This window comes from Maylandia zebra, linkage group LG10 (assembly GCF_041146795.1).
Source record: "Maylandia zebra isolate NMK-2024a linkage group LG10, Mzebra_GT3a, whole genome shotgun sequence".
Lineage (NCBI taxonomy): Eukaryota > Metazoa > Chordata > Actinopteri > Cichliformes > Cichlidae > Maylandia > Maylandia zebra.
The window spans coordinates 5,391,233-5,414,707 of record NC_135176.1 but is presented as its reverse complement, the minus strand read 5'-3'; the positions used below and the strand labels follow the sequence as shown (position 1 = coordinate 5,414,707).

Here is a 23,475-nt window from a genome sequence, read left to right as displayed (position 1 = left end):
TTTGGTTAAGATAGATGGTGTACCAACAAGTAAAACTTCAGTTTTATTACTGTTAAGTTTGAGAAAATTGGAGGAGAACCAGGATCTAATCTCAATAAGACAGTCTAAGAGGGAGGTAGGTGGGAGGGATGAATTGGGTTTAGAAGAAATGTAGAGCTGGGTGTCATCGGCATAACAATGAAAATTTATATTATATTTTCAGAATATATGACCAAGAGGGAGCATATAAATAATGAATAAAAGAGACCCTAATACTGAACACTGGGGCACACCAGCAGAAACAGGATAGAGACTTGAAGAATGGGATTTAAATTTTCAATAAACTGAGTGCGTCTGAGAGATAGGACGTGAACCAGGCAAGGGGTGTGTGACTAATGCCAAGGGAAGCTAACCGGTTCAGGAGAATATTGTGAGAAATGGTATCAAACGCCGCACTATGCTCAAGAAGGATGAGAACAGATAGGAGACCAGAATCAGCTGCCATCAGAAGGTCATTGGTAATTCTTAACAGAGCAGTTTCTGTGCTATGATTGGGGCGGAAACCAGATTGAAATTGTTCATAGAGATTATGGTCATTGAGATGTTAATGAAGCTGGGAGGCGACAACTTTTTTAAGAATTTTTGAAATAAAGGGGAGATTTGATATAGGGCGAAGATTATCAAAGTTATTGGGGTCTGCACCAGGCTTTTTGAGAATTGGAATAACAGAAGCATTTTTCAGAGATGAAGGAATGATTCCAGTGTTCAGGGAGGAATGAATAATATTGGTTATGAGAGGTGCTAACGAGGGAAGGCAGGCTTTAACTAACACAGTAGGGAGAGGGTCAAGTTGACAGGTGGATGACTTAGATTTTTTAATAAGATTAGATACATCAGTTATGGAGGGAAGAGGGAAAAAATCAACAGAATACATGTGGGAGGGGAATGTGTCTGGAGGTTTTGTCATTTTACTGAACAATGAAAAGAGAGACCTGGAGTTACCTTCATTAGAACTAATTAAACCAGAGTAGTAAGCAGATTTGGCTGAGGCAATGCAGTCCTTATAGAACAAAACATGATCATTGTACATTTCTTTATGTACAATAAGTCCGGTATTCTTGAATAGACGTTTGAGTTGGCGTCCTTTAGCTTTAAGATGACGCAGGTCGGGGGTAAACCATGGTGCTGAATGGGAAAATGAGACAGTTCGATGTTTAAGGGGAGAAAATATGTTAAGAAGGTTATGAAGGTTGACATTATAATGGCAAACGAGTTCATGAGGGGTTGAGGAGCTGTGAATAGATGGAAGGTCATGGACGGCAGATGAAAAACCAGCTGGGTTAATATTACTAATTTTCCTAAAAGTAATATTACGAGAGATACAGGTTTTGGAAGCGATTATGTTTGCATCAAAAAATTTATACATATGATCAGACTGGGGAAACAATGTGGCTTTACAATGGGTGGGGGTAATGCCAGAACAACAGACCAAATCCAGGATATGACCTTTAGAATGGGTAGGGGATTTTATGTACTGTAGAAGCCAAAAACTTTCCAGGCAGGAGGTAAAATCTCTGGAAAGAGGGATTTTATCATTGTCCATATCAATATTGAAGTCACCAACAATTATCAGATTTGGAAAAAGTACAGAGAAATGAGTGAGAAGAGCAGAAAATTCAGTTAAAATCTCCTTATTTGGCTTAGGTGGCCGATAAACAGTACATATGATGGTGGGGTAGATCCAGGGAGCTGTAGTGCTATGTATTCAAATGAATGGGAGGGAGGGGCAGAGACAGGGAGAACTTTCCAGTGCTTCCGGTAAATTATCGTGAGACCTCTGCCCCCCACCAGTAGGCATCGGGTGAAGTGCCTTGCCCAAGGACACAACGACCGAGACTGTCCAAGCCGGGGCTCGAACCGGCAAACTTCCAATTACAAGGCGAACTCAAAACTCTTGAGCCACGATCGACCACCCATTGTGGTCAACAGCCCAGTCAGTCTTGCGGGGAGGATGACGAGTTTGTGACCAGATGGACAATAGTGAGTTAGTGTCACTGATGTTGAAATTCCGCCAAAGCCCTCGGCGGATATACCTGCGGCGGGGCTTGAAGGCGATGTCCGAGTAGAAGTATAGAGCCACAGGTGAAGAGACAGCCAGGCAAAAACCGATTCGCAAAAGATCCGTAGCAGAGTACTAGAGAAGAGCTGTCGTTGGGTGATGAATGATCGATAAAAAAACCCAGGTGAGCATGAGCCACACCAACACCCTGTGGATCCGCATCTTAATCAGGGCCGAGCAGTGAACACAAACGTAGGGACCGAATAACCAGTTGACAGCTGCAGCGCAAGCAATAAAAGCCTGCAAATATTGCAAAAACAAGTCAAAACAGGGTTGCACCTTAGATACTCGATTCAAATTGTCATCAGCAACTGAAAAAATTATAATAAAAATTGTAATAATAACCGGTGAGCAGCAGCAGCCAAGCACGCCAGTGTCCACTCGACCGGAACCCACTCTGTAAAACCATTTCCTAAGTGTTGTACACAATTATATGTCATTAAGGTAATTATTGAAATTATAATTATAATAGTGTATAATAGCCATTAAAAATGGTTAGACCTAAATATTAACCATAGTACCTATTTTCTTAAGATTGTTTAATTCAGGATTACAGGCAATCTACAGCCTCTCCCAGCTTTCATAGAGCAAGACACAAGGTACACCCTGGAAGGGTTGCCAGTCTTTAACAGGACTAACACAAAAAGAAGCAACCATTCATATTTACATTCACACCTTCAAACTAACCTAATATGTATGTCGTTGGACTGTTGGAGGATGAGAGGGTACCCACAGGAATCCCAGGGAGAACATGTGATATGCCATACATAAGGGCACCAGCCAGAGGATTAAAACCCAGGATCTTTTTGCTATGAGACAGTAGTACTAGTGGCACCACATAGTGCTGTAAAACATTCTGCAGAGATTTCAGTTTGTAATAACATTGTAATTATGGATTGCTGCGGATTTTTTGGATGCACAATCATGATGTGAATCTCCTGTTCCACATTCCAAATACCCTTTATTGGATTGAGATCTGTTGACAGTTTAAGAACTCATTGAAACCAGTTTGAGATCATTTGAGCTTGGTGACATGGTGGCAAGCTCTCTGAAACCCTCCCCTGGACCAGGAGGGATGTGCAGTGTACTGGAAAGGTGCCAAGGAGGTATACAACAGTTTTGTAGTTGGTAGTAGTTGTAGTTGGTTAAATAACTTGTTGGGGCAGTGTGTGAGGATGCGTTCACAAATGATAAAACTTATGATGCCTGTGCTGTGCGCAGCGGCGACGCAAAGTTGTTCGACCTGAGTTATTGTTCGGCCAGAAGCCACAGGGGGTGTTGGACCTAACTAAAGAAAACTGGGATGAAGGTTCAAGCCAAGCTAGGAATAAAATTCACTACATTCTGGACCAGAAAGCAAAGCTACACAAACTGGGAAGTTCTCATGGAATAATTTGCTCAAGTCCCTGGAATGTCAGCATCTCCTGTAAAACAGAGAGGCTCATCTCAGGCAGTTTTCAACGGGAAAGTGCTTGTATTGCTTGCTTTATTCAACCCACCAAGTAGCAATGGCTCTTGGTGGTCACGTGGCAAGTAAGAGACATTAATTATGAAGTGGTATGGTCAGACAGGGGCGGGGCCGCACAAATCCATCACCTCAACCTCTTTAAAGCATGGAGAGAGGCTAAAATTGGTTCTCTGATGAGCTTGGTTAAGAAAAGAAATGATTTGGAGCCCGAGGTGGCAAATTCAAAGTTATAACAAAGATAAAATCCATAGGAAAGTACAACTTGGAGTTGTGCTTCCGTGTCTGTGAAAGAATATGCTTGTCCATTGTTTGATTAAAACCATGGCCTGGATGCTTCCCTGCATCAGTTAAGTTATATTGACATATCATATTGAATTATGCAGTCTGAAAACACACAGCGTTAATTTATGATTTCAAGGAAGTGTCTATCATGAAGTTAAACTACTTTTTTTTGAAGATCATGTGAATTATTTTTCAAAGACCCTGCAATACTTTTCCCAAGGAAAATAAAAAAAATAGAAATAATTCTAAAAGAAACAATTAAATAATTCTTCTTAGAAAATAAACATAAACATCCACTCTGAAAACACAAGAAACACATAGCACTGATCCCGTATGACACTTTTGATATTTGTTGGAGCTAAATCTAGTTCCTGACAGAACTGGCAGCAGTAGCCACATCTTACCTTGAACAATGAGGTGCACTTTTGTGGACTGTGGTTTCTTGTTTGTGAGTATAGAGCATACATAGGGCCCTTCATCATGGACATCAACATTTTGGATTTTGATGCTGTACTCTGTAACTGCTGTGTTTTCCAACAAGATGACACGAGGATCCAGAGACCACTTTTCACTCCCTGCAAATAGAATAGTGGTGCGATTGAGCCATGCCACTCGTGAGACTTTGCTGTCCACATTGCATCTGGCAGGCAGAAAGAAAGAGAAAGAAAGAAAAACATATTAGAAGTTTATCCCTGGACATTAGTTTTAACTTCCAAGAAACCTCAAACGAATTAGATTAGATGACAGTTCATATTATAACATGAGGTGTTGCTTATGAAATATCTATGCCGTATTTCCTTTCCTAAACCAAGTGGATGACCTGAATACAATCTTCTCAAGAAACTTCATCACAAATCATCACGTCATAAACACTTTGGAGGACATTTTCCCCTTTGTTTAACAAGCCTTTCACAAGCATGCCATTGATAAAATATTTTAATATAATGTTGATATTATATTAAAATATTCACACTATTGAGTTCCTGTTTCTCTTTATTCTTTATACAGGGTGGGCCATTTATATGGATACGCCGTAATAAAATGGGGATGGTTGGTGATATTAAAGTCCTGTTTGTGGCACATTAGTATATGTGAGGGGGCAAACTCCTCAAGATGGCTGGTGACCATGGTGGCCATTTAGAAGTCGGCCATCTTGAATACAACTTTTGTTTTTTCAATAGGAAGAGGGCCACGTGACACATCAATATTATTGGTAATGTCACAAGAAAAACAATGGTGTGCTTGGTTTCAACGTAACTTTATTCTGTCATGAGTTATTTACAAGTTTCTGACCACTTATAAAATGTGTTCAATGTGCTGCCCATTGTGTTGGATTGTCAATGCAACCCTCTTCTCCCACTATTCACACACTGATAGCAACACTGCAGGAGAAATGCTAATTACAGTTACTTGTCAAAATGTTATGTTGCTTTTTGAAAACAGATTCAAAAGTTAATGTTCTCAATAGCAACAAGGCTATACTTTGCGTCATTCATGTCAAAGATGTCTACTTATTTTTTTAATTTAGGGGAAAAAGCTAAAATTGAAAAAATAAAAAACACACTAAAATGTTCTTGGACACTTATAATATTCAAAGCCACAATATAGTAAAACATTTTCTTGATAGCATCAGTAAAACGGTGGACTGAAATGGCACGCCATTTTATTAGGACTTTTCAAGATAAATATGTGCTTCACATCAAAAATAGCCTACTAAAAAATATAAATACACAAAGTTACCTAAAAGGAAATTAAAATGTAAGTCTTTAGTTACTTAAAAAAAGACTATTGAGTTCACAGATAATAATAAAAATAAATTTTAAATTTTATTTAAAAGCACCTTTCAAGACACCCACCCAGACTTAACGATAAAATAAAGCACAATGTAGAACAATGACAAAAAGAAGAACAAAAAAAACAAGTTAAGTTAACAAACTATAAGGTCATAGCTAATATGCAGATTTTAACAAAACAGGTTTTGAGTTGAGATTTAAACTGGGAGCAAAGCCTGGGAGCAGTGCAACTGAAAGCTCTGCTTCCCATGGTGCTGAGGTGAAAAGAAGGCACAGCAAGTTGGATAGAAGGAGAAGATAGAAGTGAGCCGGCTGAAGAGGCAGTGCTTAAAAGGTTAGAAAGGTAAGGAGGAGCAAGGTTATGAAGGGCCTTGAAGGTGAGCAGAAGAAGCTTGTATACTATTTGCAATTTCACAGGGAGCCAGTGAAGTTCCTGAAGTGATGTGCTACTAGGAGGGGGTTCTGGTAATAATGCGGACAGCAGCTTTTTGAACCAGTTTGGGGAAGACCATGCAAGAGAGAATTACAATAGTCAGTGCGGGAGGTAACAAGACTATGAACAACAATTGATGCAGACTGTGTGGAAAGAGAAGGGTGTAATCTGTTAATGTTGTATACAGTGGCTTGCAAAAGTATTCGGCCCCTTGAACTTTTCCACATTTTGTCACATTACAGTCACAAACATGAATAAATTTTATTGGAATTCCACGTGAAAGACCAATACAAAGTGGCGTACACTTGAGAAGTGGAATGAAAATCATACATGACTCCAAACATTTTTTACAAATAAATAACTGAAAAGTGGGGCGTGCGTAATTATTCAGCCCTCTTTGGTCTGATTGCAGTCAGTTGCCCATAGACATTGCCTGATGAGTGCTAATGACTAAATAGAGTGCACCTGTGTGTAATCTAATGTCAGCACAAATACAACTGCTCTGTGACAGCCTCAGAGGTTGTCTAAGAGAATATTGGGAGCAACAACACCATGAAGTCCAAAGAACACACCAGACAGGTCAGATAAGGTTATTGAGAAATTTAAAGTAGGCTTAGGCTACAAAAAGATTTCCCAAGCCTTCAACATCCCACGGAGCACTGTTCAAGCGATCATTCAAAAAATGGAAAGAGTATGGCACCAAACCTACCAAGACAACGCCGTCCACCTAAACTCACAGGCTGAACAAGGAGAGCGCTGATCAGAAATGCAGCCAAGCCACTGTAGATGGAAATAGATAGAATGGGTGAGATCATTTGATATGAGATTTATAGGACAGTGAGCTGTCTAGGATGGCACCAAGGCTCTTAACCTGAGGTGAAGGGAAAACTGTGGAGTTTTCAATAAAGAGTGAGATGAGTAAAAGTGATTTGTCTTCAGTAGGTTGGATTTAGTGCCAATATGAAGGATTTCCCTTTTATTCTCACTGAGTTTAAGAAAATTAGAGCTGAACCAGGATTTTAATTGGGATAACCATTCTGTAAGAGAAGAAGTTAGGAGGGAGGAATCAGGCCTGCAGGAGCGATATAATTGGGTGTCATCAGCAAAACAGTAAGTAAGTAAAGCTCAAATTTAGGGAAAATGGTACCAAGAGGGAGGATGTATATTAATAAGGGCCTAAGAGGGCCTAAGACTGAACCTTGGGGTGCACCAGAAGTGACTGGGAATAGACGAGAGCGGAACGATTTAAGTTGAATAAACTGGGAGCGGTCAAGGAGATATGATTGGAACCAGGCTAGGGATATGTCAGAGATGACAAGACAGTTAAGTCTGCTTAGATGAATAGAGTGAGACATATTGTCAAAGGCTGATCTCAGATCCAAAAGGACAAGAATATTGAGAATACCAGAGTCCACTACATGTAAAAGAGTATTAGTAACCTTTAAGTAAAGTGGTTTCTGTACTGTGACATGAGCAGAAGCCAGATTTAAATCTCTCATAGATACTATTATTAATCATGTGTGAATGAAGTTGAGCTGCAACAATTTTTTCTAGGAAAGTCTTTTAGAGATGATGTTAAATTAGAAATCGGGCGGAGGTTGTTAAAGTTGTCAGGATCCAAGGAATGTTTTTTTTCAGTATATAAGTGACTGAAGCAATCTTGAATAAGGGAAGAACAATACCAGTGGTGAGTGGAGAGTGAATGATAGAAGTGATGAGTTGGAGAGGCAAGATTTCACGATGGGCACGACAGGCTTTGATTTACATACGAATTCAGAAATATCAGCTTTATCAGGAGACTCAAAATGGAGAAAAGGCTCTGAAGAAGGGATAGACACGACATTCAAACTGAGTTGCTGGTAATTGTTATTCATTTTTGTCAGTGTTGGGGAGTAACGGAACACATGTACCAGCATTAAAATAAAAATACAAAATATAAGTAACTATATTCCATTACAGTTACCATTTAAAAGGTGATAATTAGATTACAGTTACTTTGTTGAAATAAATCAATTACATGGTGCTTTTTTCCTGTTTAATATGTTAGGCTATCCCCTCTCTAATTTTGGTAATTCCACACATTGCCGAAAACCCAAACTAAACACACAATAAGCGTTCTAATGTAAGCATGTTGTTGGCGTCAGCTACACAATGTACCCGAAGCCAGCACAACAGAGCCAGCAGCACATGGTCAGAAATGCATTTCTTACTGGGAAATTCCAACAACACTTCACATTTAAAGACGAAAGGGATGGGTGAAATCTGACCATGCAATGCAAACTCTGTTTCCAGCAACAAAGCTGCTCTCAGCATCTTAAGACTCCACCTCCAACCATCTGGAAGTAAGTTCTTTTTTAAAAACTATGGTTAGCCTACTACAACTATCTTGTTTCAGTTGTGGTAGCTACCTGGTTTAAGTGCCACCTCAGTGTCTTCGATGTACCATTGCTGTGTGAATTATTACTGTTAATGAAGGCTACTTGGCACCAAGCTAACATTGTTAGCTAGAGTTAGTTGAGGTTAGTTCATAGACTGCAGACTGTTAGACTTGATGGATAGATGCAGTTCTATGCAGTTCTGGAAGCAGTCTATGAACTAACCTCAACTTAACGTCAGCTAACAATGTTAGCTTGGTGGTGAGTAGCCTTCAGTAATAGTAATGAATCACACAGCATTGGTACATTCATGTAGTTGTAAAAAGAATGACAATATATTAAATAATCCAAAGTATTCAGAATACGTTAATCACATAGAGTAACTTAACGGAATATGTTACAAACTACATTTTGGGGCATATATTCTGTAATCTGTAGTGGAATACATTTGAAAAGTAACCTTTCCAACACTGATTTTTGTAGTGAAGAACAGCATCAAGGAGTTACAGGTTTCAGATTAATAGAAGGTGCTGAAGAAGTTTGTTGAGAAGTGAAAACAGGATCTTGGTGTTGTCCTCATAAGAGCTGATAATACCTGAGTAAAAGCTTTGTTTAGCCTGGTTGTTGGAATCTTTATACTGGAGTACATGACATTTATAGATTTCTTCATCAACAGTTAAACCAGATTTCTTATATCTAATGTATGCTCTAGTTGCCAAACTTTGGCCTTCAATGCTCGGAAGTCCAAGGTAAACCATGGAGCAGAAACAGGAAGGAAACATAATGGGTCCAGAGAATCAAACGACAATTATTAAACAATTATTATGATATAACACCAAATCATTAGGAGTAGAATATCAGTCCGGAACCTGAATATTATCTGGTAATGTCTGTGAAGGTTCTCAGTCATCCAGGTCATCATAGTCAAAGGAGCTTGCAAAGAAAAGCGTCTGGACTTCTTTAGGTTACTTGAAGACGTTTCACCTCTCATCCGAGAAGCTTCTTCAGTTCTAAGGTCAAATGGTGGGGCGTCCCAGATTTAAACCCAGTGGGAGTATCGCCCACAGAGGGACAAAAGGACCCCCTGATGATCCTCTAATCGCCTGAGCCAAGGTGGGAAACTGGGTGTGGGTCCCAATCAGCCAGAGTTTTGGGTGAGCTCATTGTGAAACCTGGCCCCACCTCCTTTGACTACGATGACCTGGATGACTGAGAACCTTCACAGACATCTGGCCCCACCTTATCATGCGAATTCCTGAGGTCAGATGGCCCAGGATGTGAATGGGCGTTAAGGCGTCTGGGAAGGGAACTCAAAACTGGATTATAGATGGCAGAGAGTTGGTGTCGTAAACCACCGCCTCTGTTCAAGGATGGTCGCTCACAGTGGACATAGATGTCCTCTTTCACTCCTCTTTCAAACCATCTGTCCTCTCTGTCCAAAATGTGAACATTGGCATCCTCGAAAGAGTGACCTTTATCCTTAAGATGCAGATGGACTGCTGAGTCTTGTCCTGTGGAGGTGGCTCTTCTATGTTGTGCCATGCGCTTGTGAAGTGGCTGTTTGGTCTCTCCAATTTAGAGGTCTGGGCATTCCTTGCTGCAGTGTACAGCATACACCACGTTGTTAAGTCTTTCAGACCCAGCAACACACTCAGACAAAAACTGGTTCACCCGAAAGACAAAACTCCAAAACACAGACTTAACAACGTGGTGTATGCTGTACAGTGCAGCAAGGAATGCCCAGACCTCTACATTGGAGAGACCAAACAGCCACTTCACAAGCGGCTTCACAAGCCCAATTTTTTTCAGGCAATATAATGCATTTGCATATGTGTGTAGAGATGTGTTTGTGTGCATTTATATGATCATAGTCAATGTTTTTCTACTCTTCATTAGGAGGCTGGAGGTTTTCCAAGCATACTCACACTAATATTAACGGCTATTTTATATCTTAGCTTTAGGGGTGTTTTACATTAAAATTCAATGTTTCTGTGTGTGTTTTGAGGATTGATTAAATAATGGCATATGCTGTACAGAGGAGTTACCGTCTACTGTATAGCGTTGCCCTGAGACAACAAACCACATTTTCATGCCTTACACTGGCCCTTCAAAAAAACAAAACTTTTTTTCTTTCAAATAATGCTACCAGGCACATCTCTTTCCAATAAAATGATGAGTTGAAGGTGGTGTGACTTTCATCTGGGAGGGGGGGCAGGACCCCTTTCTGCAAGCTGCACTACATGAGAGACATCTCCATTAGGAGGCAAGATAAAGATCACTATTTTACATGTTTATAGTGAAATAAATGTATATTAAAAATACTTGTATGTGCATGAATATGTTAAGAAGCATATTTGATTGTTTGTTCTACTTTTTAAAATTTATTTATACAGTAAAACTGTTAATTTTCATTTGTTGCCTCAAGGCAACACTGCGCAGTTAGCCCAATTGTTTTCAGGCAATATAATTCATTTGCATATGTGTGTAGAGATGTGTTTGTGTGCATTTATATGATCATAGTCAATGTTTTTTACTTTACAATCTACTCATAATTACAGGACATGGATGTAAAAACCATTTATGGAAGGAAACCAAGAGAATGTGCACTTTCTGTCCTCAGAAAATGAGGACAGTGAGCTTTCAGGGAGTGACAGTGAAGTAGAGGAGTGGATCCCTGACTGAGGTTTGAGGGACACTTAGGAGGTCAGGGGTCAGTTGGTAAAGTAACTGTGTCTGTGTGTGTGTTAGTGTCCACATAGCAAGCAGGTCTGGCCAGGATCTGGTATCAAGTTGGCACTGTGAGTAATCTGGGAGAGTAGAAAAGCGCTATATAAAAATTAGAGATGGACCGATCTGATATTACGTATCGGTATCGGTCCGATACTGACCTAAATTACTGGATCGGATATCGGAGAAAAATAAAAAATGTAATCCGATCCATTAAATATCACGAAAGCACCTCACAAAACTTGCAACACGCCGTAACTCACCTCAGAACGTTAGCACGTCGGAGCAGTATGCATCACGTGATAGAGCGGCTGTGGCATGCAGGACCTGTCGGTGGTCTGGATAGCATTTGGAGCTTCGCTAGCAATCCGGCATTTCATCTCAGACAAAGTTATCCCCGAGAGAAGTAAAGCAAGTGTGTAAGTCCATCTCTGAATGTTTGTAAAGCATTCCTGTGTTAAGCTTAACAAACGATATATGGAGCGACTGCCTCTTCTTGCTGCTACTTCAATCATGAAACTGCTTAATGATCAGCTGATCGGCTTTTCTGTCGCGAGTCCGTCTCTCTTGTTTGTTTTTGGCCCACTTTGCACCAGAAAGAGGAAACCAAAACAACAGCAGCACGTTTAAGCTCGATAAGCTGTTGTTAGAATTTATTTAATATTACTTTCTACACCAGGATCCTTTTCTACGTAGCTGACGCTGGTAACTGTGCAGGGGCGGATCTAGCAAAGTTTAGCCAGGGGGGCCGATAGGGCATTAACAGGGAAAAGGGGGCACAAAGACATACTTTTCTTTCTTATTCTCATTTAAAATGTCTAGCTTTTAATAAATAATTATCTGACACCCAAAGTTTTAATTTGATGCAAAATGAATAGAAGTCCATTACTGTATATAGTAACTATTAAGTCTAATATATTATCCCTAGTAAGCTATAGTACTTTTTCCTTTGGGAAGGTACCATCTGTGCAGTGTGCAATTTTGTTGAAGAAAGATGTTGAATCTATTTAATATTTTAATATATTGAAAAATAATTTATTTCTGTGCATTTTTTTTCACACTGCATCAAATTAAGGTTGATTACGTCGATTAAGCATCATGAGGTGGAGGGTGGTTCCCTATTTTTTATTTATTTATTTTTGTTGTTGCTAGGAGTTGGAACCCTATTAGTTAGGTTGCTTAATATTTACGCTAAGTACTCTTTAAAATACCAGAATAGGGAGGATGGTGTAGGTTTATGTTCATTAGATTGATCAGTATTGCTGAACTATGAAATATTTTTTTTTGCATACAGGTATAACAGAATAGCTTTAGTGTAGTTGTTGTTTTAAACTTGAGTATGAACTTATACAAAATGCAGCAAGATATTTAAAAAAACAGTTTTGTTGATTAAAACACACTATATCGGATTCATATCGGTATCGGCAGATATCCAAATTTATGATATCGGTATCGGACATAAAAAAGTGGTATCGTGCCATCTCTAATAAAAATCAGTCCATTCACTGTCTGAACAGAGTTTCGGCATGTTACTTTTGCACTGTTTTGCATGTTCCGGCACATGTTATTGCATGGCTTGATTAAGGTACACATTATGCTGACATCTGGGGCCAGAGCTTAAACTGTTCTGGGCCAGCACAGGGCCAGCAGTGTGTCTACAACTGGCCCGTGGCTGCACACCACCTACAGATGGCCCACATACCGCAATGAATAACAGCCCTTTGGTGGCCCAGATCAGGTTTGCCAGAGGTAATCCACACATGGGTCAGCACAGGACGACCAGGGTGTCTGAAACTGGACTTGTGCTGGCCCTTGTGTGGGCCACCTCTGGCAAACCAGGTCTGGGCCACCAAAGGGCCGTCATTCTTTGCGGTATGTGGGCCATGTGTAAGCACATTGTGTGGGCCTGATCCCTGCCATACCAATATTGCTGTGTGGGTGTCAGTGTGTGTGGTCATGTATTACTTATTGTTGTGGGGACACAAATTTGTTTACACACTCACATTGTGAGGTCTCGCCTACTTTATGGGGACAAATTGCAAGGTAAATCATTCAATTTTAGGGTGAAGGCTTGAGTTAGGGTTAGGGTAAGGTTCAGGACTTCTGATGGGTAGAGTCAGGATAAGTCTCCAGGAAATTAATGTAAGTTGATGTAATGTCCCCAAAAGTGATGGAAACACAACGTGTGTGTGTGTGTGTGTGCACGCACGCGCGTGCATCGGGTTAGGGTCGAATGTTGGATGTATTTTGCAGTTTTATTGTTTTGTGAAATGTTTACATTGTTTATTCGTTGTTTATTTATTTGTTCATCCTTGTTGTACTAATACAACTTATTATAGAATAACTTGGCATTTTACTACCCTTGTTGCACAGTGTTGCCTTGAAGCAACAAACCAATATCTGTTTGGGGGGGGGGGGGGGGGGTCAAATTTTATGATTGATATGTTATTAGGGACCCTAAAGCAGTGTTGGTCAAGTTACTTGAAAAAAGTAATCAGTAACTAATTACTGATTACTTCCCCCAAAAAGTAATCCCGTTACTTTACTGATTACTTATTTTCAAAAGTAATTAATTACTTAGTTACTTAGTTACTTTTTAAAAACACGATTTACAACCTGAGTAGGTGATAAAGTGATAGATCTTTCAGCCCAATTCTACTTTTTCTGCATAATCCATCATACAAAATGTAATCAAATGGAAAAGTCTCTTTTTAAAACTTTTATAGTTTTATTAATTTTAATCTTTTAACTTTATGCATCAAGCAAAAATTTAATTATATGCAACATTCTCTGACTGGAAGAAATTTGTTTAATATTTAAACCTATTTTCTGCACATTCCAGCACATAAAATTTTTTTTTTTTTTGTGTTTACACTCAGTCTTTCAAATAGATGCAAGTAAAACACAGCAGAAAATAAATAAAATCAAAGACTAGCGGTCCTGTTGCTCTATTTTCACCTGTACAGCAGGAGTTGGGTAGGCGGAGGTTTACCCTGGTGCAGGTGTGCCGCAGCGGTCAGTGGAAGGATACGGCAGTTTCTCTGTGAGTTTCCCATTACGTCGTTGCGCACTCGGAGCTTGCTTGGAAGTTTAGGGGTTTTTTTCGCTGTAAAAAGATGTTTTCTTCCCACGCACAATGCTAATGGACGCTAATGTTTTTGTCACTTTTTATGGAATCAAACTCAAAGTAAGGTCAGTACTTCCACGCTTTAAACGCTGCACGCTCATACTCTCTCCGCACTCGATATATGATCCATTGTTGATCTGCACACAGCTGTTGTCACGAACGTCGCACTCGCTTACGTCACTGTCATGAGACATTCTCGCAAAAAAATCACGGTTTTAGTAACGCAGTAACGCAGCGTTCCTACGGGAAAGTAACGGTAATCTAATTACCGTTTTTGCAATAGTAATCCCTTACTTTACTAGTTACTTGAAAAAAGTAATCGGATTACAGTAACGCGTTACTTGTAACGCGTTACTGCCCATCTCTGCCCTAAAGCTCCCCCAAAATAGGGAGAAATATTTTTTTCCCCAAAAATTAAAAAGTCATGCAGTAGAGGGGTAATATCGTCTGACATTTAGTCTTGGATAACTTGTTCTTCATTTATTTATCCTGTAGAAGTGTAATATTTTACACTTTAAGTCATAAATTATTAATTAAATTCCAGGATGCTTCTTTGAGCATGGATTTTCTTGTGGTACTACAGCTTCCTCCAGTCCAGGATATGCATGTTGGTTAACTGATGATCCTGAATTGGTTGTAGGTGGGAATTTGAACACCTGTCTCTTTTTGTCACCTCTGCGATTGACTAGCAGCTTGTTCAGGCTGTGTCCTCCATCGTCCAGTGACAGCAGGAATAGACTCCAGCTCCCCCACAATCACAACTGGATAAGCAGTTAAGAAAACTGTAAATCCTTTCTGATCTTTCTAAGAACAACTTCAATTTACCTAACAGTTTTTGTTCCTGTCACTCATTTATGAAAATGCAAGAAACTCTAAATAAATACATGAAACAGATTACATCAGAAGTGATAAAATCTAAAAAAAAAAAAAAAATACCTTTATCAAATGCCACAATGGTAGAGAATCAGAAGAAAACACGGTGGCACTCATATCAGAAAAAAATCAAGAAAAAAACCTGCATTGAATGAATTGACTTTAATAATCTGTTGTATGAGGGGTGACGGAGCAGCAACATGTAAAGATGCATGGCTGAGTTGCTTTGTGGGGAAACGCTATTTTTTCGTATAAATACTTTGACATTAGGCACTAACGCATTATCTGTCATCAGCTGAGTTACCACTGCAAACGTGCGCATCACCCAAGGGAAATTTGCAACAATGTCAGGGTCCAAAAATACCAGAAAGACTGATGGAGCCAAGGCCATTGATAGCAATGCTATATCCCCGGACACAGCCGCGCTAATGGCTGCCATAGCTTGCTCGGAGAAAGACGTAGTCACCAAAATTTCTACCCTGGAAGCAAAAGTTGAGACCAAGTGCCAAGCTCTCAATGACCTGATCGATTCGCTTCGCAGCAATGTTTCTGACCAAATAGATGAAGTGCAGACTGAACTTTGTGCTAAGATAGATGCTCTAGCTACTACCTGCACTGACCACCATAGCCAGCTAACTAGCCTGGAAGAAGCTGCAAACATGTATTCGGACCGGGTTGTGGACTTGGAGAAGACAGTTCACGATCTGCTGAAAGAAATTGTACCAGCTCTTTCGGACAAGACCGAAGACCTTGAGGGGAGACAGCGCAGATGCAACATTCGAATACTTGGCATGAGGGAGCACTTTGAGACTGGGATGCGCCCTGTCAACTCCAGGTTTTGGCCCTGGATACCGCTCAGACACTGGATCGGGCACATCGCAGCCTACAGCCCGTCCCTGCAAGAGACCAGAGACCCAGGCCACTTATTGTCAAATTTCACTACTTCGCAGGGCCGCGTTAAACAGTCCCCTGACCCATAATGGAGAGAAAATCCTAATTTTCCCAGACCTGCCATCTGCAGTTGTGAAGAGAAGGGGGGCTTTTAAAGAAACGAAAGATCTACTGCGCAGATGTCGAGGTCTGAGATGTGTTTAAAAAACAAAACAAGTGAGCCACTGCAGGAAAGGCAGACTGATTTCTTGCCACTACTTCAGTGTAATGCTTATTAGTTTGTTTGTTTTTTAACTTTAAACTAACAGAATTTCATGCTGTAGAATTTTGACACTGATGTTCAAACTAATCTCAGCTGTTTGTAGGTTTAATATGATAGCAAATTTTAACATGTATACACCTTAAACAAAGACCGTAGCAAACAGTGTTCCTTCTAAAATATCACAGTGTTTGCATTTTATATTGTGAGTATATTAGTATGTTAAATTCAATTCCGTTTTATTTATATAGCTGCCAAGCACAACAGTTGCCTCAAGGCGATTTAATATGACACCTGTGAATCAAGCTAAATGCAAGTATACTGCTAGCAAAGTTAAATAGATGTCTTTGCAGTTACTAGAGTGACAATATTATAAATTAATTTACATTATATAATAATAGATTGCATTTATATAGCACTTTTTGAGACCCTCAAAGCGCTTCATAATTCTACTATTCATTCACCGGTGGAGGTGACCAAATACTTATTTTCCACCCTGATTTACGAATAAATTCTTTACAAATCCTACCATGTGAATTCATGGATTTTTTTTTCACATTCTGTCTCTCACAGTTGAAGTGTACCTCTGGTGCAAATTACTGACCTCTGTCATCATTTTAGGTGGGGGAACTTGCACAATCGGTGGCTGACTAAATACTTTTTTGCCCCACTGTAGCAATAAACTGCTCACGTTACATAAAAACACATTCATTAAAATATTTCCATTCTTAAGACTAAATACCAGATCTGAAAACTTTACACAACTTTTCACAACTTTCCGTGACGGAAGGGAGACGGGAAGTCTAAGCGATTGTCCAGTTTTGATGCGAGGCTGTCCCTGGTAGAGATCTTACACCGGGAATCTAGATCTCTGAAGGAATCCCTGGAGTTCAGCCAGCAGCAGGTGGAAACACTTGCTGCAGAAAACGCCACGCTACGGAACTACGGGACTCTCGGTCTGCTGGAGAGGACCCGGAAACGACCGTGAGAAGCTTCATTAAAACCCACCTGAAGCTGCCGGAGGACACGGTGAAAAAGATAGGGTTTGAAAGGGTGCATCGCATCGGGGCTCCGAATTCGGCCACTTCAAGCAGAAGGAGCAGGTGAAGAGTCACGGCAGAGAGCTGAAAGGAACGGATTTCAGCATGAACGACCAGTTCCCCAGAGAGATCCTGGAACGACGCAAGGTCCTGTTCCCAGTCCGACGTAGCTTTACCCAGAAAGGCTCCCGGGGCTTTCATCGCTGTGGACCAGCTCTACGTGGACGGACAGCTCTACTGCGACCCCGGCACCACTCCCTGGCTGTATTGACCGCACACCAGATAAGAATCTGTTACACTATTCTCTTCACTCACACTCTCTTGTATTAATTTGTTTAACTTTGTAATATCAGTTTGCTAATTCAGTATAACATCACTGTCACTCTCTGCCAGTGTCCGAACTTGAATGTTTCTGTTTTTATTCCTTTTTTCCTCTCTCTCTCTCGTCGCTCACACTGCTCTTTGGTTTCTTTGCTTCTCTTTTCTATCACTGCGTCAATCACCTGTTTCCCTACCCATCCACAAACAACACCCCCTATTTCTACATGCTCACTCTGCACGATCACGCACACACATGCGTTTAAAGGCAACAATTTCCAACAGCCTCACAGCACACACAGATATAGGACACACACACTCAGACGTGCACACACTTGCTCATATTAGTTAATATGCACACACATCAGAGCTATGGAGCTTCGCGCCACGCGCTTTTTCTCTTAATTTACAAACAAGTCATGTGTTTCCATTTTCCTCACCCGTCTAAGCGAGACACACAGCGTACATCATTCGCCATACACACACAACTATGGGCGCACTAAGGTTTGTCTCTGGCTCCAGAGAAAAAAGGTTAAAAATATTTAACCAACTTAAAAACCTACAGGCAGACATTGTTTTATTACAAGAGACTCACAGGCCTGTCACAGGTCTGAATGAACTTAAAACACCTGAGTTTCCTAATGTGTTTTCAGCCTGTTCTAATTCTAGTCAAAGAGGAGTAGCAATTTTAATACATAAAAATATTAATTTCACAATATTCGACACAGTTATAGATCCAGAGGGCAGATTCCTAATCGTTAAGCTATCTATACTTATTCAAAAGCTATGTATTGTAAGTTCATATGGTCCAAATGTTGATGACCCCTCATTTTTCCATGGATTTTTTAGTACACTCTCTGAACACCTAGATTGCACACTTGTTCTTGGGGGCGACCTCAACCTGGGGCTAAATGAAGAAAGTGATAGGCTCAATACAGCAGGAACTCAGAGCAATTGGCAGTCCACAAATATAATCAAACATTATATGAACAACTTTGGTCTTTACGATGCATGGCGCTCCCTTCACCCCAACAGTAAGGAATATAATTTCTTTTCACATGTCTATCACTCCTACTCTCATATGGATTATTTTTTGGTCAGCAGCTCACTGCTGAGTGACATCTCAGACACTGAGATTCACCCTATAACTGTCAGCGATCATGCTCCTGTATCTTTAACACTAATGCACAAGAATAATACTACGTCAAGTAAAAACTGGAGATTTAATACATCACTACTCAAAGATGAAGAGTTTATCAAATACTTTAAAAAGAATGGACTCTATATTTAGGCTATAATGACATTCCTGGAACATCAGCATCTGTCCTCTGGGAAGCAGGGAAAGCTGTGATGAGAGGTAAAATAATTTCTTTCTCATCACATAAGAAGAAAGAAGAAAACAAAAATGTTCCCGAACTAGAAAAAAACATCAAATCCTTAGAAAAAGCCTACGTGTCCCAGCAAGATCAAGAAATATTGAACAAAATACACAAAACAAAGCTAGAATTAAATGAAATTATTAATAAAAAGACTCAATTCTTAGTACAAAGACTTTGCCTCCAAAATTTTGAACACTGTAACAAATCTGGACAATTTCTAGCTAACCAGTTAAAAATCAATAAAGAAAAAACAACCATATGTGCTGTTAAAGATTTATCTGGGAATACAATATATGACCTTTCTATGACACTTTATATACACCACAAATAAACCCATCTAAAAACAAAATGGATCAATTTCTCGACAACGTAACTCTTCGAAAATTACTAGATACCCCAGCAGTGGCACTGGATTCGCCACTGACGCCAGGTGAACTCCAGGAAGCCTTTGTAAGTATGCCCAATTATAAGGCTTTCCAGCAGAATTTTACAAAGAATTCTGGACGGTTCTAGCACGTATTTTTCACAGAATGTTGCAGGAAATCAAAGAAAATGGTAGACTACCACCAAATATGAACTCTGCAAATATTAGTCTCTTACTAAAACCGGGCAAAGACGCTGTATTTCCTTCAAGCTATTGTCCAATATCCCTTATTAATGTAGACCTTAAAATAATCTGCAACGTTCTCTCAAAGAGATTAGAGAAAAAACAACTTTTAATTCATCCTGACCAAACTGGTTTCATAAAAGGTAGGCACTCATCAACAAATACACGTAGACTACTTAATTTAATAGACTACTCATGCAGTAAAAATATTGAAACCATAGTATTGTCTCTTGATGCAGAAAAGGCATTTGACAGCGTTAACTGGAAATTTCTATTTGCAACTTTACACAAATTTAGTTTTGGAAACTCTTTCGTAAGCTGGTTAAAATATTATATAATTCCCCAACAGCTTGTGTCAAAACAAATGACCAAACATCCTCCAGCTTCTGTCTCCTAAGGGGCACCAGGCATGCCCACTCTCCCCTTCACTGTTTGCAATTTTTATTGAACCACTAGCAGCAGCAGTTAGAAAGAATACAGTAATTAATGGGCATAAAATGCAAGAACGTGGAACATAAAATCAGCCTTTGTGCGGATGATGTGTTACTTTTTTTCCAAAACTCACAAACCAATCTCTCTGGGGGTAATTGCATTGATAAACTCTTTCTCAAGAGTCTCAGATTATTCAATTAACTGGTCAAAATCTACAGTTCTTCCGATTAATTGCTCCTTCCATAATTCTTTATCTACCCGACTGCAATCTGGAAATATTAAATATTTAGGTATCAATATCTCTCCCAAGCTTGCAGAATTAACTAAATTAAACCACATCCCACTTTTAAAGACAGTAGAAGGCGATCTGGCTAGATGGAAATCTCTACCCATATCACTCATGGGAAGGGTCGCCGCTATAAAATGGTCTTGCCAAAAATAAACTATTTATTTTCAATGATCCCAAGTAAGCCATCACAAGATTGGTTCAGATCTCTAGACTTGTATATTTCTAAATTCCTTTGGAAAGATAACCCCCCACGTATCAGCATAAAAACATTACAAAGGACCAAGGATAAAGGAGGACTAGATCTGCCTAACTTCAATCACTACTTTTTAGCCAACAGGCTTCAGTTCATCTCTAGATGGTTAAAACACACCTTCTTAGATGTACCCTGGATAGATGTAGAACAGGCACTATGTAATAATCTAGAAATTTCAGACCTACCATTTCAAGCGACATGAATGCTTTAAAAGCATCAACATCAGCTCTTCTCTAACAGCATGGTGGGAGTCTTCATTAATCCCATGCAAACGTACACCTATCTGAAACAACCCTGACATATTACAAAACAATAATATGATCAACTTGCCAGATGGGAGTTATAAAGGTATTAAATACTTGGAACATATATTGGAAGGAACTTTATTTTGTTTGACAGACTAGTTATACAATATGGGATCAACAAAAAAAGATTTTTGGAATATCAACAAATTAAATCCATAGTAAAAAAAAAAAAAAAAATTATCCCAGTGAAGCTGAATTACAAACACCACCAAATGTGGTACAATTTTTTTTAAACCCCCCAAATTATTGTCTAAAATATACAGAACACTTTCTAAAATAGATGAATCAATATCCCTTCCTATGGCAAAATGGGAAGTGGATTTATCGATTAGCTTAGACCAAAACCTTTGGTCTCAGATATTGTTAAAACCTTTCAATGGATCAGAAATCCCAGTTTGCAATTAATACAATATAAAATATTACATAGAGTGCACTATACTGGTCATAGGATGTTCAAGATGGCCTATACGTCTTCCAACAACTGCTCACACTGTCAAGCAAATACCCCGGACAATTATATCCATGCTCTTTGGTTCTGTCCACCAGTTCAGAAGTTTTGGTGCGAGATATGTGAAGACTTATCAAAGCCTCCCCTTTAGTGTGCTTGCTGGGCAACTTGGATGAGGTCATTACAGAAATAAACACAGCCTACATTGTTTTTATGGCCCTATGCATTGCCAAGAAAACGGTCCTCATTAACTGGAAATATAAAAAATAATCTTAATTCTAACCAATATAAAAACTATCTAATAGATCACATTAGTCTTGATACAGCCTCTGCCATCACATTTGATCAATCCCTCTGTGCTCCTTTGATCGGCTTCATCATCTATTGGGGGTGGGGGGTCATGGTTTAGTCCTGCTTTCACTATTGTGGTTGATATGGGGGTAGGAACGGCCTTAGGGCGTCTAGGGATTCCCTAGGGACGTTTTCCCTGGAGGGCCTAACGCGGGGGTTGTGGCCATGACCTGGTTAGGGGCTCTGGTGGCTCTTAGATGGTGTTTTTCTTGTGGCTGCGTACAGCAGAGATGGGGGAGGGTCTGTGCTGGCGGACGTTGGTTACTGGCCTCTGCCAGACCCCCAAGCCTCTGCCAGGCTTGGGGGTCTGCGGGTGCTCCGTCCCCGGGCTGGGGCTCTGGCTGGGCCTTGGGTCCTGGTTGTTGTGTCTCCGGGGTGGTGGGCGGGTGCGTGCATGGGGGCTCAGCCCCGATGCGGGGGACCTCTGGTGCATCGGCCCAACAGGAGGGCTCTCTAACTGGTGGGGAGGCTGTTACATCTTTGCGGGAGGTCCCCTCTCTACAGGAGCACACTCTGCAGGTGGGGGAGAGATATTGGAGAGGTGGAGAATGACTCAACCTGGGTGTCTATTGTCTTGTGTAGTCTGGGAGAAGGGATGATGGGGTGGGTGCAGTTTTCTCTGCGGTGGGGTCGGGTGGGCTGCTGTGGGCCCTGGTCCGGATGGGCCTGGGCCCCCTTGCCCTGGTGGGTTCCAGAGTGTGGGGGTGCCTACTGGGGTTAGCGGGGGAGCTGGCCCCAGGGAGGGCCGCTTGCCCCTCCCTTTCTTCCCTTCCCATCCTCAGCTGCCTCCCTCTTCCCGCTCCACCACACCCACACACACGCAGGGCTTGGCGTGCAGGTGTGTCACCAGGGTACTGGGGAGGCACTCCCCCTCTGTCCCCGTCTGGCCGCCTGTGCCTCAATTTTATTCAGCAACCTAGACGTCTTCATTACTCATACTCTCATAACACATACATATAGGGCCTTGGGGGTGGGCATGTTATACAGCGTCCAGAGGACGGTGTGTGTATTCAAACCCACCTCTGGCGCTGGTGCCCTACCCTCAATTTTAAATGCATATAGACGCTGAGGGTTTTCGGGAGGAGCCATGCTGCTCTCTGGCAGGAAGCACCATGCCCTCCTGTGTTTTAAATGCACTTTAGAACAACACGCAGCAACACTACATTTGAGTGGGCGGAGGGAGGTTTGGGGTCTTCACTCCCCCCGTTCTGTTAACTGTCAGGGCTGGGGGGCTGGGAGGAGGTGCTGGCCGTCAGATTGGGGTCTGGGATCCGGGGCCTCCCTGCTATTGCAGATAAGGAGGCGGTCTGCTTTCCTCCACCCCAGAGAGAAAGGTCTCTGGGGGCAGGGGTACCCGGACCTGAGATATAGAGTATGTTTGGGGAGTGTGAATGTGTGTACAGTGTCTATTTGTGTCTGTCTCCACGTCGGGTGAGTGCTGAGTATTTGTTTGTGTATATGGGGGTGGGAATGCGTGTTGGTGTCTGCGTGTGCCTGTTTGTCTGTGTCTGTATGTCAGCTTGGGTCTTAGACTCCACCTCTCCTTCCGTTCTCGTTTGGGACTCTCCTCAGCACGGTTGCCCCCCTGGTGGTCCTGCCTGGGCCCTTGTATTCTGGGGCCTCTAGATGTCTGGGGCCTGGATCTCATCCATACCTGCTTCTAGCCCTGGGGGACGGGGCTATGACTCCCCACACTCCCTAGCAGATCGTTACATGGAGAAACCTTT

At 41.0% G+C, this 23,475-nt stretch overlaps 1 protein-coding gene across 2 annotated transcripts in view; it reads right to left on the bottom strand.

Annotated features, from left to right (window-relative positions):
* opcml (opioid binding protein/cell adhesion molecule-like) overlaps positions 1 to 23,475 on the bottom strand; it is a 436,850-nt gene that overhangs the window by 117,440 nt on the left and 295,935 nt on the right. For both annotated transcript variants that reach the window (XM_076888930.1, XM_076888929.1), the window contains one exon: positions 4,253 to 4,488. In XM_076888930.1, the coding sequence (XP_076745045.1) occupies positions 4,253 to 4,488 (236 nt within the window). The remainder of the gene's footprint in view (positions 1 to 4,252; positions 4,489 to 23,475) is intronic.